The sequence below is a fragment of the Sarcophilus harrisii genome, chromosome 3 (assembly GCF_902635505.1).
Source record: "Sarcophilus harrisii chromosome 3, mSarHar1.11, whole genome shotgun sequence".
Classification (NCBI taxonomy): Eukaryota; Metazoa; Chordata; class Mammalia; order Dasyuromorphia; family Dasyuridae; genus Sarcophilus; species Sarcophilus harrisii.
This window is the reverse complement of record NC_045428.1, coordinates 303,681,182-303,698,613: the sequence shown is the minus strand read 5'-3', so window position 1 is coordinate 303,698,613 and position 17,432 is coordinate 303,681,182. Positions and strand designations below refer to the sequence as shown.

Sequence of the window (17,432 nt, the reverse complement as noted above, 5' to 3'; positions counted from 1 at the left end):
TAGAAACCAAGTATATTTAAATACTTTTTATACCTACATCTCTGATGTTCTCTTAGAAATAAATCCAGTAGTAACTTACAGTTCTAATGTTGAAAGGTCCAGCTTGTCTTAGCCACTTTTGCATGGGAATCACCAGGAGAATTTGCTTTCTTTCTTGGCAGTCTTAATCTTGCACTTAGCTATCGTATTTGGGCAGTTTTGAAAAATAAATCATACGTAACCTAGTGGTAGAAGACAAGGGTGATTTCATCCCCTCCACTAACCTCAAGATTTCTATCTCTTTTCTAGACTTTTTTAGTCCAATCCCTGAGTTTCTTAGATTTGAGACATATAACAATGTTTTCTAAGAACGTTGACTTCTTGGGCAAGTTAGAACTTGTATAGCCCTAAATAAAATTCTGTGGCCTGCTAACTTCCCCTTTTTCCTTTTTTAAAAAAATTTGTTAATTTTTAAAATACATGCAAAGATAGTTTTCAACATTCAATCTTGTGTCCCAAATTTTTCTCTCTCCCTTCTCCCAACCCTCCTTCCTTAGATAGCAAGAAATCTCTGTTTAAAATCTATTTCCACATTTATCACGCTGCACAAGAAAAGCCAGATCAAAAAGGGGAGAAAAATGAGAAAGGGGAAAAAAAAAAAAACTACCAAGCAAGCAACAACAAAAAAGGTGAAAATACTATGTTGCAATCCACATTCAGTCCCCACAATCCTCTCTCTGAATGCAGATGACTTTCTCCATCACAAGTGTATTGGAACTGGCTCGAATTCTCTCATTGATGAAGAGTCAAGTCTATCCCAGTTGATGGTCACATAATCTTATTGTTGCTGTCTACAATGTTCTCCTGGTTCCCTTTTTTCTTTATGGTACAAGACATGATGCCTCAACTAAGGACTGTGTGTTGAACAAAAAAAGAAAGAAAAATCAAGACTCAGATCTGTCCCAATATCAGGGTCTTTTCCATTGAGTTCTTTTTTTAATTAAGTAACCAGTATTTAAACTTTAGCATTTGATCTCCCAATGAATAGTCAGCATTAATTTCCTTAAGCATTAACTGATTTGATCTCCTTGCTGTTCAAGAGACTCTGAAAGGTCTTCTCCAGAACCATAATTCTAAAGGGTTGATTCTGTGACATTGTTTTCTTTATAGTCCAACTCTCCCAGCTATAAGTTCCTACTAGAAAAACCATAGTTTTGACTATATGAAACTTTGTCAGCAAGGTGATGTTCTTGTTTTTTAGTGTGCTGTCCAGATTTTTGGATACCACTGATCTAAAGCATTCATATACCCTAATTGTGAACCATGCATTGATGCTCCAGTTTTTTGTTTTCTGTTTTTTTGTAAAATACATGTAAATTCTAGTTTCTAGTAATCATCTGCTATATGTATTATTATGATTCTGAAAGGGCTGGTTATTGTCTATCTCAAGAAATAATTATAATTTATATGAGAAAACAAACAATGAGCACCTGCTGTATATAAGTCATAATGTTAAATGTTTGGTACAAAGGAGAGTGGCAGTTAGAGTGAGAGTAAGTGAACAGTGAAAGGGAGAGAGAGAGTGTGTGTGTGTGTGTGTGCGCGCGCGTGCGCACATTTCCTGTCTTGTCTGTTAGGTACTTAATACAATGTTAATTCATTGGGGTTAAATTGAATATTGCCCTCACTGTGATTAATTCTTTTTTGTATCCCTCTCTCTTTTTAGGAGAGAGAAAGCTCCCATAGTGGAAGGAGTGTCATCATTTAATACCTGGGATTTCCTTGATAAATGACAATTAATTTTCTGACTCGGAAGCCCTGGCGATTCTGAATTCATGTTTCTGGATTGGACCTTAGGAACCAAGCTGAAGTGACATGATGGCGTGAAACTACTATATTTGACCTTTAGCTTCTCTTTTCATTCATTCAATAAGCAATTAAGTGTCTCCTGGGTACCAATCAACAAGCATTTATTAAGCACCTGCTATGCTTTACAAGCACAATGCTAGGCAGTATAGATACAAAGATAGGTATTAATGAGGATATAGGTCTGACCAACAACTCAGTTTCATGAGTCTTCAACTCAGTTACACGTCTCAGAACTCGGGAGTCTTGATGAAGCAGTTGAACACTCAAGAGGAACAAGAGAGATGAAATGGTCTGGGTGCCTCTGTGTATAAAGCAGTTCTAAGGGATGTTTTCTTAAACTTAGTCTCCGACTGTTTCATCCTTAGATTTATAGCCTCACAACTCAGCTCATTCTATTTTAGGATCGGATCAATTTAAAGGTGCTGCCCAAGGGAAAATAAAAGGCTGTGATGGTGGTTTGGCTTTGTTTTGGCTTCTTTGTATCTGTATGTGACTGTCTTAATCAGCAAACATTTATTAAATTCTTGCTATGTACCAGGTACATGCTAAATATGAAGACAGAGGAACAAAAGTGAAAAGTCTCTGCTTTCCAGGGGCTTAATTCTCTTCAAAGATACAATATTCGTATGTGTAGTATTTGAATATATGGGTAATATATGCAAAATGAATTTAAGGTCATTGGGGAAGGGATGTACTAGTAGCTGGAGGAAACAGTAAAGACTTCCTGTAGTAGGTGATCCCTGAGATCTAAAAGAAATCAGGAGGTTCCAAGAATCAAAGAGAAGGAGACAGTGCATTCTAGACCAACTTCATACTGTTCAGTGCAAAGGCATGATGATGGGAGATGGAGTAGCTTATATGTGGCAGTAGGCTAGTATTACTGAACTGAAGAGAAGGGGATTAAAGTGTAGGAAGGGCCCAAGGTAGTGAAGAGCTTTAAATGTCAAACATATTTTAGGGAAAATATCTTGGCAGCTGTATGGAGGATGGTTTGGATGGAAAGAGAGACAATTCAGGGAAATCAAATAGTCCAGGCAAGAGGGGATAACTGGAGAAAGGAAGAAATATCTGCAAGAGATGTTGTGGGGTTAGAAATGATAAGATTTGTTAGGTGATATGGGGAGTCAAAAAGTGAATAAAGATGATAACCACGATTGTAAACTTGGGTGATTAGGAGGTTGATGTTCCTGACTGGAATAAGGAAGGTTGGGAGAAGAATGGGGTGGGAGATAGATAATGAATTTTATTTTAAATTTAGAGATGTATTGAGTTCAAAGTGCCTACAGAACACTATTGGAAATGTCCAATGGGAAATTTGGGATTAAGTCTTGGATGTTTAGATATGGTAATTTCTGGATGATCATTAAACTTTTGGGAGCTGATGAGGTCCCAAGAGAGCAGGTGTAGAGGGAAAAGGGAAGAGGGATTATGCAGAACACCCATAAAGGTGAAATGTCATTCAGGATTAAACAGCTAATACATGTCTAAGCTGGGGCTAGAAAAGAGATCTTTTGATTCCTCATCCAATAAGAATTCTTTCTTCTACACTAGGCTTGAAGGTAATTGGAACTGTCACAGGAAGGGAAGAAGGAAATAAGCATTAATTAAGCACCTTCTATGCACCTGGGTCACTACAGCCCTGCAAGATAAGTGCTATTATCCCCATTTTATTGATGGTGAAATTAATGTAGATAAGTGACTAAGACCAGAAAATGAACTAATTAACTCTGTCTGGTGCTCTGTTCTCTGAACCACCTCACTACTATGTGATCTCACATTTAGAGATATTGCAGATCACTTAGAATCAGAATTATAAGGGACTTCAGAAGTCATCTACTCTAATCCCCATTTTTTTTTTTTTTTACTACATTGTTTCTAATTAATTTGGAGTTAAAAACAACTCATTTAAAAAGTAGTAGGAAAAAATAGGAAAACAAAGAAAAAATGCATGTAGAAAAACAAGAAGAAAATGTGGTTTGTTCTTTATGGGGAGACGGCAAAAATTCCCTTTCAATGCAAATTAAAATCTGTAACTTGAGAAAGTTATGGGGAGGTGCCTGAGACACAGGTGAAGTGACTTGCTTGGGGTCATGTAGTCAACATGTATCAGAAGCAGGACTTTGTTTTGCATTTTACTAATCTATTTACTATCCCAGATTACCTCTAAAATTTTGGCCTAATATTCAGAAAGTGATAATGTCATAAGCATACCCAGGGGAAGGAAGGGAAAAAGCAAGCTTTTATTAAGGACCTAGAATTTTGTGTTGGGCACTGGCCAATTCTAGGCATCTTGATCTCTTTCTTGCCACTGGACCCAAATAACTGAAGGGGAGTGGGGAGAGAAAGTGAGGCAGGTGACCTTGCACAGCCCTCCATCATGTAAATCTAATTCACTTGCATGTGCTGGCATCACCTTCCTGATATCATGATAGATTTCTAGCATAGAGAACAAATGACAGTTAAGTAAGTACTTTACAAATAATCTCATTTGATCACCACAACAGTCCTTGGGAGATAAATGCTAAGATTATCCCCAATTCACACTTGGGAAAATTTAGAGAGATTAAGTGATTTGTCCCTGGAGTAACATAACTAGCAAGTGTGGAAGCCAGATTTGAATTTGGGTCATCCTAACTCTATCTACTGTGCCATTTTGTTGGTCTTTTCCATGGACCAAGAATTATTTAGTTGGTTTTTTTCCTGTTCTTTCATCACTTCCTTCTCATTTGATGACTAGTTTATATGGTGAGAGTGCTTCTCTCTTTTCATTTTGTTTAAAGAATAAAAAAATTTAAAATAACCCTGTAATAAGCCATTTGTTTAGTTCTGTCTGACCACGTGATTCTTATCAGAAAGTGATTTTATCCAGAAGATCATAGGAAGAGTCTTTAGAGATTATTTCAACCCTCTCATTTTATACATGAGAAAACTGTAAATTGGTGAAATACTTAGTTTGAAATCACACCTTATTAATGGCAATCCAAAGAGTAGAACCCACATCCAGGACTCTTCCATCATACCATATTGTTTTTTAAACTATTTTGGAGCAGAGTGAGGCTGATGACTGTATGGTTCTGCTTCAGTTAAAATCCAATTCTTGAGCAAGTCAAGACATCTTGTTTAGGTCATTGATGCTCTGAGAATGAAGGATAAATAACAACTATGGTGGGATTCAAATCTGCAGCTCCAAGATTAGAACTCCCAAACCCTACCTACCCAATGAGCTTCAAGTGTTACCATTTGTCTATCCTTTTATTAAATTCTTTTTAAGCTATAAGGTATTTTGAGAGGTCACAATTTTATGTCATTTACATTTATTTCTGTTTAAATTAACACCAATGTAAAAATTTGGCATATAAATTAGTATAACATACTGATTACTTAGCATTTCTAGCAAACTATTATCATCGTTAAATCATCTTATTTGGACCCTTATATATTACTCCATTTGTACTTCCAACCCAGACCATCTCCCATCCGCCTTACATTTCTGATTCTTCCATCCTTGAACTACCACCCTCCACATCAGATCTCAGAACTAGCTCTCCACATCCAGATCTTTCTGCACCCATATTCTAAATCTTTGGAGAAACTGACTTGTCTATGAAGTTCTCTCCTTAGGACCCAACCCAAATGAACTATGACTGAGTATATGCAAACTAATCTATTCAGCCCTAAATATCAGCCCATGCTTTAGTTTCATAATTTAGCCAACTATTAAAACTATCTCACCATTTGCCTGCCTCACTGCATGCAATTCCTCCAACTCCCTACATTCTCTGTGATATCATTCCCTATGAAAATAAGGTTTGGTTTGGTTTTGTTCTAATTTAGCTCTAGTACTTAGCACAATCCCTGACACATAGTAAGGGTTTAATAAATGCTTTTCCTTTCATTCATTCATTGGGTACTTATGCCTCATGTGGAACTAAAAACATCACTAATAACATCACTTGTGCCTCATGAGCAACAAAATACATCACTAATAAATAAAATAAATCAGAACAAGTATTCTTCGACAGATGCATCCCAACCAAATCTTATTGGCAGTGATATAACTGTGGGAAGACTCGGGGAGAAATGCTGAGAAGCTTAAAGTACTTAAGTGCCTTTGACAATAGGGTCTGAGACTTTTAATTTTAAGGGTGTAGGTTAAACCCCAATTGAGCAGTGTGAGGGGAAGCATGATGTGATGAAAAAGTCCAAGATTCCAGTTCTTTTCCCTGATTTGCAACTAATGGTCTGTGTGACAGACACTTTAGCTTCCTGGGGTTCAGTTTTCCCATCTATAAAAAGATTAAAAGATCTCTGAAGCCTCTGTTAGTATTAAATCTTGTGATCTTCAAGGATGAAATCTAGTTGATTAGGATAAACTAATTTAGCAGGATATTTGTCCCCATGCACCAGCCCCACATGACCATTTCTTCACATTGGTGCTAATCAAAACCCGACCTCATGAAAGTTTTGATCTTGTTTTCAGTCACTCAGGAGGTCACCAGGTTGGGAACTAAAAGGAACTTAGAGGCTGATGTGACCACAGACATAATTTGTTGTGTTACTCGAAGAAAATTTTTTTTATTGTTTTATTTTTCATGTATATTAACTTTTTAAATACATGTCTTTATGAATCATTTTGGAAAAGAACAAAAGGGAAAAAACCACGGGGGAAAAAAAAAACAGAAAAAAAAAGTGAATATAACTTGTGTTGATTTACATTCAGTCTCCATAGTTCTTTTTTTGATGCAGATGGCGTTTTCTATCCAAAGTTTTTGGGGATGGCCTTGGATTACTGAACTACTGAGAAGAACCAAGTCTTTCATAGTTGATCATTGTACAACCTTGCTGTTATTGTGTAACTGGATGTCCTGTAGACATCTTAAATTCAACATGTCCAAAACTGAACTCATCTTTCTCCTTAAATTTTTCACTCTTCCAAACTTCCATATTGTCCAGGGTACTATCAACCTTCAAGCCTTGAGATCTAGGTATCATCCTCAACAACTCACTATTTCTCACCACCTCTATACCACTACATCCCGCCAAGACCCATCAATGTCACCTTTGCAACATGTCAAATATTCTTTCTTCTCCGTTGCCAACACCTGGAGCAGGCCTTCATCTCACAGCCTTCAGGTTTGTCTGCCTGCCACAAATTTCTCCTCATTCCAATTCATCCTCCATTTAGCCTTTAAATTGATTTTTTTAGAACCCAGGTCCAACCATGTCATTCCCTCTACTCAACAACCTCCCTATGAGTGACTCCCTATCACTTCTATAATCAAAGACAAAAGCCTATGTTTGGCATTCTAAGTCTATGAAGTAGTGTAGCACACTGCCCCCAAGCCCAACCTTTCCAGTCTTTTTACCCCTCTTCACCCCACACCTCCCACATACTCTTCAATGACCCTGGATTTCTTTCTGCTCCTTGAATAAGACACTCCCATTTCTCAACTGTGGACATTTTCCCCATCTGTCCCTCTTCCTGGAATTCTCTCATTCTTCATCTCTGCCTCCTGGCCTCCTTCAAGTCTTAACGACAATCTTTTGTTCAACATGAAGACTTTACAATCCCTTGACTAATTACCTAAACAGGTGGGTGTTAAAATGGATAGAATGCCAGGCTTGGAATGAGGAAGACTCATTCTCTTGAGTTCAAAATTGGCTTCAGACGCTAGCGGTATGACCCTAGACAAGTCATTTAACTACTTGCCTCAGTTTCTTCATCTGTAAAATGAGTTGAAGAAGGAAATGACCAACCACTCCAGTATCCTTAGTAGAGTCACAGAGTCAGACACAACTGAAGTCCTTTTTCATTAGTAGACTACAATATAAAATTTGCTTAATGATGACACAACAGAAAGCCCCACAGAACAGAAGCCAGGAGGCCCAGCTATTAATTACCACTAGTTCTGTTGTTAAATGAGTATAGTTGATGGGGCATGAAAAAGTCAGTTACTTTTGAGACCTCAGTTTTCACACCTATAAATGAGAGCATTCTAGCACCCTAAGATAAAGGAGGCCTGTAGGCTAGTCATGGCTGGCACATACAGCATTTTGTAAACCACAAAGATTAGCCGTTAGCCTGAAGTATGCTCTTGTTGCTGTAGCCAAGGAAATGTAGATCGCAGTAACTATAGTGTCATCTATCACGAGCAAGAAGAAACCTGAACCCTGAAGCCGTTTAATTTAACCCTTCCATTTTCCAGATGCAGAGATTGAGGCCCAGGAAGTTAAATGACTTGCCCAACATAAAGAAGTAAACAGAGACAGGGTTGAGGCACTGTTTTTCTGACTCCAGAATCACTGTGCTTTTCAATGGCCCATGCAGATGCTATGGAGCCTCTTGGATGGGAGAAGCCTCCATAAATCCCCCGTGTGTAATATTGCTGAAACTTCTTTATTTGCACTGTTCCTAAAATCAGGTTTTCCTGAGACAACTTCCCCTCACCTCTCCCACATCATAAATACTTGATGATTGGTTGTCTGGCTCAAACATATTTTACAGCTAAGATATACAGGGAGGTCAGGAATGTCCCCTCATCTCAGAATTAGGGCTAAGTTGGGGTATGGTGGTTCAGGAAAGCTCTTTATTCAGCAAAATTGATTCTCTTTCAGAAGTAGCTATGCTTAACTGCCTTATTCCAGTTGGTATTGGAGGCCTGCAGAATGACTTATGTACTGTGCCACAGCACCCTCCAAATGCAGAAGTTATAGTATCATTGCAGGTACAGACACTACACACTTTCTCTCAAGAGTAGATGAGGGGCAGAGAAGAGAACAGAAGAAACAGAAAGAAATACAGAAAAGCCAGACAGCTTTAAAATCTACAAAGTTTCTACATAATAACATAGACAGCCATTAATTTCATTAGCAATGGAAGATCATACTCTTCCAGCTTTCTTATCCTGGCAGTATTCATGCTCTCTACATAATACACAGGATAGTTTAAGGTCTTTGTGGCCACCACAGTGGTGAAGGACCACTTCTGCAGCTGGTGGTATGTATATGTGAGCATTTAAGTATATATATATATATATATGTATGTATGTATTGTATATAGATGCTGGTGGTAGACATGGAAGACCCTCTCTGGTATAGAATTTAAGTCTGTCTTACACAGCTGTTTCTTTTCTACTACATAGCTCAGCTGCTCTGCCTTCCCCCACTGAGCTAATGCTGATTATAATAACACTTGTATAATTCCAGCTATCCCTAGATTGGCCAGGATTAGAGTTCACCTGAAATCCTCTCATTCCTCAACTACAATAATTTCTCTCTGGACATCAGGGTGCAGGGCAGTCCAGACTTAGTCGGTCATTTCCTGAATTTGAAAAATGAAGAAATGCTTCTTCATTATTGAAACCTGGAACTCCTCTGGCTCAGCCACCATGTTCATTTTACTGCTGCACTCAGAGAACTAACTTCAAGTGGGAAAACCAAATCAAACCAATTTTCTTTAAACGAGGGCAGACAGTCTGAATCAGAATTGTGTCCATAGTAGTAAAGACTCATGATCTCTTCTGTTATTTAATGAAGCCACATCTAAATGAATGCTCATATCACATAATTCATATACTACATTGTAATGGCATATCTCTCTTTCCTTCTTTCTCTCTCTTTTCTTTCCTTCTTCCTCCTTTCCTCCCTCCATTCCTTCCTTCCTTCCTCCATCCCTTCCTCCCTTCCTTCCTTCCTCCCTTCCTTCCTCCCTCCCTTCCTCCCTTCCTTCCTTCCTTCCTTCCTTCCTTCCTTCCTTCCTCCTTTCCTCCCTTCCTTCCTCCCTCCCTCCCTTCCTCCTTTCCTCCCTTCCTTCCTCCCTCCCTCCCTTCCTTCCTTCCTTCCTCCCTTCCTTCCTTCCTTCCTTCCTTCCTTCCTTCCTTCCTTCCTTCCTTCCTTCCTTCCTTCCTTCCTTCCTTCCTCCTTTCCTTCCTCCCTTCCTCCTTTCCTCCCTCCCTTCCTTCCTTCCTTCCTCCTTTCCTTCCTTCCTTTCTTCCTTCCTTCCTTCCTCCCTCTCTCCATCCCTCCCTCCCCTTCCTTCTTTCCTTTTCTCTCTTTTCTTTCTTTCTTTCCTCTTTCTATATTCTGAGTTGTCTCTAGGCCACTGGTTCTCAAAGTATGGTCTAGAGAATCCTGGGGATCTCTGAAACCCTTTTAGAGGGTCTACAAATTCAAAAATAGTTTTTATTTCCAATATGGTAAATATCTATAAATATAACCCAGATAAAAACGCTTTGGAGAGATCCTCAATAATTTTTTATAGGATAAAGATACTGAAAACAAAAATTTGAGAACCACTGCTCTAGGCCTTGCACCCTCTCAAGTATTTATATCCTGAATTGAAAGTCTTCATGGTACTCTGTAAAAGCCAAACTTCTACAGAGTTAAATCACACTCAACAGCTAAATTTTTTAGCCTCACCACAGTCAGTCATTTTTCACCACAAGTGATTTTTCTTTTGCTATACCTTGAATTTTATACCCCAAGTTATTTCTCCTTTATTATCTGGTGTTTGCCCAAGTTATTTTTTCTTTATTATTCTGTACCCTTCATCTAATTTCCTTAGGATTGGTATACAATTAAAGTTTTTTGATCAAGAAATAAGCTCTTGCACACATATGAAACTTCAGTTCCTAGAAGAAACAATTTTCTTCTAAGAACAACTCATTACATTGTTCTTTGAGGTTTACACAATGCTTGCCTCAGGATGCCCTTTTGAGATCAACTATCAAAGTAGTAGTATCCTGCTCATTTTATTTTTTAAAAATAAATTTCATTTTTCAGATGTGTACTTTTTTTTCTTAACCTACCTTATCCCCATTGAAAAAGAGAGTGAGAGCCAATGCCTGAGATGACTTTGTAAAAAACACTTTACTGGCTAGAGCACTGGCCCTGGAGTCAGGCTGACGAATTCATATCTAGTCTCAGACACTTACTAGTTGTGTGACCCTGTGCATGTTATTTAACCTGTCTACCTAAATAAAAATTTAGTTTCCTCAACTGTCTAAATAAAAATTTAGTTTCTTCACTTATAAAATGTGGATAATAACATCTACTTACTTTTCAGGTTGTTGTAAGAATATAATGAGATATGTGTAAAGCACAAGTATAAGTTATCACTATTACATTGACCTACTATCTCAATATGGAAACTTCCCTGTGACAAAGAAAAGCAAAAATATCTCATTTTACAAAACTTGTTTGGCGATGTAGAGAATATTCTGACCTAAACTTTCCCCACCTATCCATCCCATTCCCATGACATGTCCCTTCTAATCTAAAGGTAGAATTATGTATGTCTCATAACCTATCCTCTGGGACTTTATTTGGCCTTCCTATTATTCAGAGGTTAACTTCCTTTTATTATATATATATATTTTTTGCTGAGGCATTTGGGGTTAAGTGACTTCCCCAAGGTCATACATCTAGGAAGTATTAAGTGTCTGATGTCAAATTTGAACTCAGCTCCTCCTGACTTCAGGACTGAAGCTCTATCCACTGCACCACCTAGCTGCTGCCTTAATAATCTTCATTTTCTCATTGGAAGTCATTGTGTATTTTATGTGGGGGTGGGGGATGGGTCTGTTTATTTTAATTTATATCAATTCATACACATCTCATTTTGTGAATTCCTCAAATTTATAATTTCTGCATGATTATATTAATTTATATTTGCATTTATATAAATAACTTTAATAAAACTTAGGTTTTTTTCCTGCTATTCCCCAATGGATGGGCAGTCACTTTGTTTACTGTTCTTTGCTACCACCAAGAGCTATTATGAGCATTTTGGTATATAATTTCTAATCTCTCTTCCAGACCAATATGCTCTGATTGTATGATAGCACTTGAAAATCCAAAATTTCTCCAGGAGTCTAATGCAACTTGTAGAATAAGTTGATATAAATGAACTCCAAAGTTGTCAGATTCTCTCTCTTTTACTCCTTCCCTTTTGATTCTACAAATTCATATTTACTTTCAGGATTTTCTTTAAATAAATATAATGTTTATTCAGAAATCCATTTTTTCCTATAAATGCTTCTCTATCTGATTGATAATATCCAACATTCCCAGGTTCTATGGTTCCTCAAGAGTAACTGAAGGCAATAATGATGATAGGTTCAAAAGAAAGTTGTGAGTCAGTAAAATGCCAGCCTAGAGATTGCTCCAGCACTACTGGGAATTTATGAGTGGCAGACAAATGAACTCATCAGCAGAACATAGAAAACAGTGAGTGATCTCTTTTTTCCTTTCTTTTTTTGAAAGGATTTATCCTCCTATTTCCTCTGTTCCTTCCTTTTATAGAACTTTCACCCTGGGAAAGGTTCACAAGACATAAAATAGAACAAAGATTATACATGAAACTGTAGGTTTCTATTAGCCTGCTTTTCTTTTTAATTATATAAGTTTAGCCTTATAGTTCTTTTCAAAGTATTTTTTTTTAAATAGCTCCTGTCCTCAAGGAACTTATGTTCTGAGTGGAGAAGGTGGGGAGGAATACACAGGGTAGACACCATATGTGTATATATATATATATATATATATATATATATATGTAAAACTTTGTACTGACCAAATATGATGACTACTCTTCTCCTATATAGCTCTATAAAATGTTCAATGTCAAACTTATACTTTATGAATGTCATTTTGCCTATTATAAATACCCAAATTAGCCACAAAAGACATATGAAGAAAGATACTATCTGCATTAAGAAAGAACTGATAAATAGAAGTATGTATAGATTGATGTATTTAATAGTAACCATGGGGGAGGAGGAAAAAAAGGGGGAAGATGAATTTTATAAGATAACTTCATTTTACATTTTAAAAGACTAGCAAGTTGTATATAATAGATTAGTATTTCCATGTGCAATAATATCTCTAAGTTATACTATTATGAAAATGTTTTATTCCATAAATTTAAAAGTAAATAAACAAAAACATAGATATACTCTGCTAGGTTTATATAGACTTGCAACTCTTTTTGCTACATTAAATTCCTTTGTTTTGAACAAAAAAATACACAGAAAAAATGTATATAAATAAATACAGAGTTACTAGGAGAGTCAAATAAGATAATGAATGTTACTCATTTTTCAATTTATTTTAAAAACTACCTTTACATAAATGATTTCATATGAATACTTGCTATCAATTATTCAATTAACACTTATTACTTATTATGTGACAGCTATTGTCTCACTTATTTAGGGATACAAAAAAAGATAGGGAGGGAGAAAAAAACAATCCCTGACCTCAAGGACCTTATATTTTAATGTATGAGAAAATATATAAATAAATCAGGTCATACAAGATACAGAAAGTAACCTTAAAAGGGAAAGCACTAACACCTAGGGAAGAGATTGTGGAGAAGAGTAAGAGAAAGTACAGAAAATGATAATGAGATGAGTCTTGAAAGGAACAAGACATACGGGACAGGCAGTGCAAAAATATGACAAGAAATAGACCATGTATGTGAGGAATAGCAAATGGGTTATTTTGGTTATTTAATGTATGGAGGAGAGTAGAATGTGAGAAGCCTGAAAAAGATTGAAAACTGAACAATACTGCACACACAAAGTTTGAACTTTAGACAGAAGATTTATACCTGTGCTGTTTGACTCCGGAGAAGAGAACTAGGAGCAATGGGTTGAAGAGACTTGATATCAAGAAAACTTCCTAATAACTAGCATTTCCTCAAAGTGGAATGGGCTGCTTCCAGAGAAAGTAGGTTTTCCTTTACTTTAGGTCTTCAAGCAAAGTTGTCTGACCCTGGATATTATGGGGGACATTCTTGTTCAGATATGAGTAAGCCTGTGGGCATCCTTTCAGGTGTCAACCTCCAATTCTGATATTCTATAATTCAATATTACAAGAAGAACAAAGGCATCATGTGGATTCTAGTATCCTTTATATTCCAAGAAAAATATCCCTTGTAAACTGATTCCCCATAATCTTTTAATAGGGACATAGTCTTTCACCCCACAGTTAGGAATAAGAGTCTTAAAATGTAAAAACCAGACTAAAGATAGCATTGACTGAAATTCCTTCATGTTTCCCAGGGAGGCTGATTGACCACTTGTTGAGATTGCTCTCAACCAGGACTGACTTAGACTAGTTCTCTGGTAGTTTAAGTTCAATACTTGAACAAAATGAGACATGTGGAAAGCTGTGTCTGAAAATCCTTGAGCTCAGCTCAGATACAAGGAAGATGCAAAGTCTCTTTCCACAGACATAAATCCTTGGACTCTTTACCAAATACATAGCAAATAATAATAACCAAAGTTCAAAACACAAGATGCATACATTGTAACTATGTACTGGGAAAGTATAGGAAGCAGTCAAAATAATGACAGGAAATGTTAACAAGATAATATACTATCCTTGTAAGTGCTTTTCCCATGTGAAACAGTTATATAAGAATTTACTTGCTTGAATAAACTAGTCAAGTCTAATGTTGCATCTTGACTCTCCTAGTCCAGGCTTTTTCTTTATTCTATTTGTTTTTCCTCACTACCTTGCTCTGCATCCGATGCCAGCTGCTGGCAAAGACACATGGAAATAATTCAACAGTTACCAAAGACATTTACTTAGACATAGCAGGAGAAGGATATTCAATAAGTATAGGCATTGGGAATCCCTGGAGTTGTTTCAGCTGAATTCCCATGTTTATCCACCAAACTGCAGCTCATTATGGCTGCTTTGTATTCACATAATTCAAAACTGATTCAGTATTTAGAGCCAATCAAATCTTCCTGTCAAGGAAATTAGCCTAATTAGTGTTAGAGAGGGGTTAGAGTATTGCTTCTCTATTGTATTGATTAATCCAATTTGAGATTTGGGGAAATAGATGATGCCTAAAGTATCTTCAAACTCTGGGATCTCCAGTTTCCTATATTACATCTCTATCTGGTTCTCCCATCATGTCTGTCCTGTGAACCACTGAAAAAGGAAAAGATGACCTTCCTCAGCAATTCTTCTTTTACCTTGACTTCAAGAAATGGGCCTGGTAGTATTTGTTTCTGTTCTGTGCCATCTGTACTTTCCAGTTTCAGATGCCAGAGATGATCCCCACTGGATTGAGGAGTTGGAGACATGGTGACCTTGGAGTCAGGATTCCAAGAGGATGATGCAGCCATCCAGTCAGGCAAGGAAGCCTGGAGAACATAGGATTTCTGGGATTGAAGCTGAGGAGAGCTCCAGATTTAAAAGTAGGATTGTACTCTATGGGAACTGAACTATGAACCTAATCCCTAATTTTGTATATTTGTGATTATATCTTTTGAAATAAATATTCCTTTGTAAAAATTAATCCAACTATTAGTGATTAAATAGAACTGGGGTACTGCCCCCCCCAAATCCTGGAGAAACATCACCAGTGGGGCCCGGTGCCATTTGCAGAGTGCCTAGACAAACCAAGCCCACCTAAGAGTACTGGAAAATGAAATGTAACATATATGACTTTAAAACAGTCGGGGCTTTGGAGAAGCTACAGAAAAGGAGGGAGAATGGTCTAGCCATAGAAAATAGACAAGTTTGAAAGGCAGGAGATTACACATTGTCTTTAACGTGTAGGGGGTAATGCAGTTTGGCTGGAGTATAGAATGCAAAGAGTGGGAGGGAAGAAATAGATAATAAAGTTGAAAGGGTCATGTCCAAAACAAAGTTTATAATCATTACTCCAAAATCTGCTCCTTCTCTTGATTTTACTTCTGCTTCTGACTCTTTCCTTTCTTCTTTTTTTTTTTTTTTCCTCCATGATGACACAGGCTATGTTTGATTTTTCTCTTCTCTGACCATTTATATGTGATAATTCCAAAATCCTGTGGATTTCATCTTTTACATCTTATCTATTCTTACTGCCCTCCCTCTAGTCCAAGAATACTTCATTGCTAGCTGTCAAAACCATTGTAATAGCTTCTCAATAGATCTTACTTCCCCCATTATTTTTCTTCCAAATCACCTTTCACATTGCCACCATATGTCTTCCAAATACAAAGATTTGGCTAAGTTATAAAACTCCTGCTTGTATCATTCAAAGCCATCTATAATTCAACATCTCCTTATCTTATCTTATCTTAGTTTATGCTACTTTCTCCCTACTTTTTCTGTGATCCAGCCAACCTGGATTACCTGTATACATCCTGACCTTTCCCTTCCCTAGTCTGGGCTGTTGGCAGTCATCTTGACTTATGTCTTGCCATTGAACTCCAAAGATTCTGGAGGAGACAGTGAGACTGCCCTACAAATCCAAATCACTCACAAGTCAAAACATTACCTTCATGAAATCATTGGTCCTCTTTGAGAATGAAGGATGAACAACAACAATCCTTTCTCTGATCTTCTCAGCTTTCTAATTTTTGAAGTGCCTCACTGTGTTCCTTCCCCCCCCCCCCGCTTCATCTGTTGAATTCCTTTTCTTCCTTTATAATCTGAATCCAAGATCATATTCTCTTCTCTGATCCTGCCAATCACTAAAGATTTTCCTCAACTGAAAACTTGCCATAGGACATGTTTTATTCTTGCAGCAGGTTCTCTGGAAGTGGAAAGAATGTCCTTATTGGGAGAGCCTCTGAGTGATATAGGAACTAAATATATCTTTTTTATTAAAGATTTTTATTTTCAAAACATATGCACAGATAATTTTTCAATATTGATTTTTGCAAAGCCTTGGATTCCAAATTTCATGCCCCCTTTCCCTCACCTTTTCCCCTAGATGGCAAGTAATCCAATATATGTTAAACATATGTAATTCTTCTATACATATTTCTACAATTATCTTGCTGCACAAGAAAAATCAGATCAAAAAAGAAAAACTGAGAAAGAAAACAAAAAGTAAGCAAACAACAACAAAAAACTGAAAATGTTATGTTATGATCCATGCTTAGTTCCCACAGTCTTCTCTCTGGGTGTAGATGGCTCTCTCCATCACAAGACCATTGAAACTGACCTGAATCATCTTTGTTGAAAAGATCCACATCCATCAGAATTGATTATCATATAATCTTGCTATTGCCAGTATAATAATTTCCTGGTTCTGCTCATTCCACTTGGCATCAGTTCATATAAATCTCTCCAGGCCACTCTGAAATCATCCTGTTGATTGTTTCTCATAGAACAATAACATTCTTTAACATTCATATACCATAACTTATTCAGCCATTCTCCAACTGAGGGACATCCACTCAGTTTTCAATTTCTTGAAACTACAAAAGGGGCTGCCACAAACATTTTTGCACATGCAGGTCCCTCCTTTACCTCCTTTATAATCTCTTTGGGATGTATGGCTGGATCAAAGGGCATGCACTTTGTTTGATAGTTTGATAGTCCTTTAGGCATAATTCCAAATTGCTCTCCAGAATGGTTGGATCAATTCAATTCCACCAACACATTAGTGTCCCCCAACAACATATTAGTGTCACAGAACCGAATATATCTTAAGACAATGTTGTTTTCCCTTCTTTGTGCTACAGGGGAAACATCATAAGAACCTGGACTCAAGGATAATAGAAAAGCCTAAGCACATGATTTTTAAAAGAAGAGAATTAGACTGATGTTTATTTCTCTCTGAGAGGTCTGATAAA

At 37.1% G+C, this 17,432-nt stretch overlaps 1 protein-coding gene across 1 annotated transcript in view; it reads left to right on the top strand.

Annotated features, from left to right (window-relative positions):
* ILDR1 (immunoglobulin like domain containing receptor 1) overlaps nt 1-2,303 on the top strand; it is a 48,076-nt gene extending 45,773 nt beyond the window's left edge. Inside the window, exon 8 of the mRNA XM_031961285.1 lies at nt 1,706-2,303. Coding sequence (XP_031817145.1) covers nt 1,706-1,747 — 42 coding nt within the window. The 3' untranslated portion in view covers nt 1,748-2,303. The remainder of the gene's footprint in view (nt 1-1,705) is intronic.
* Nucleotides 2,304-17,432: the final 15,129 nt, after the last annotated feature.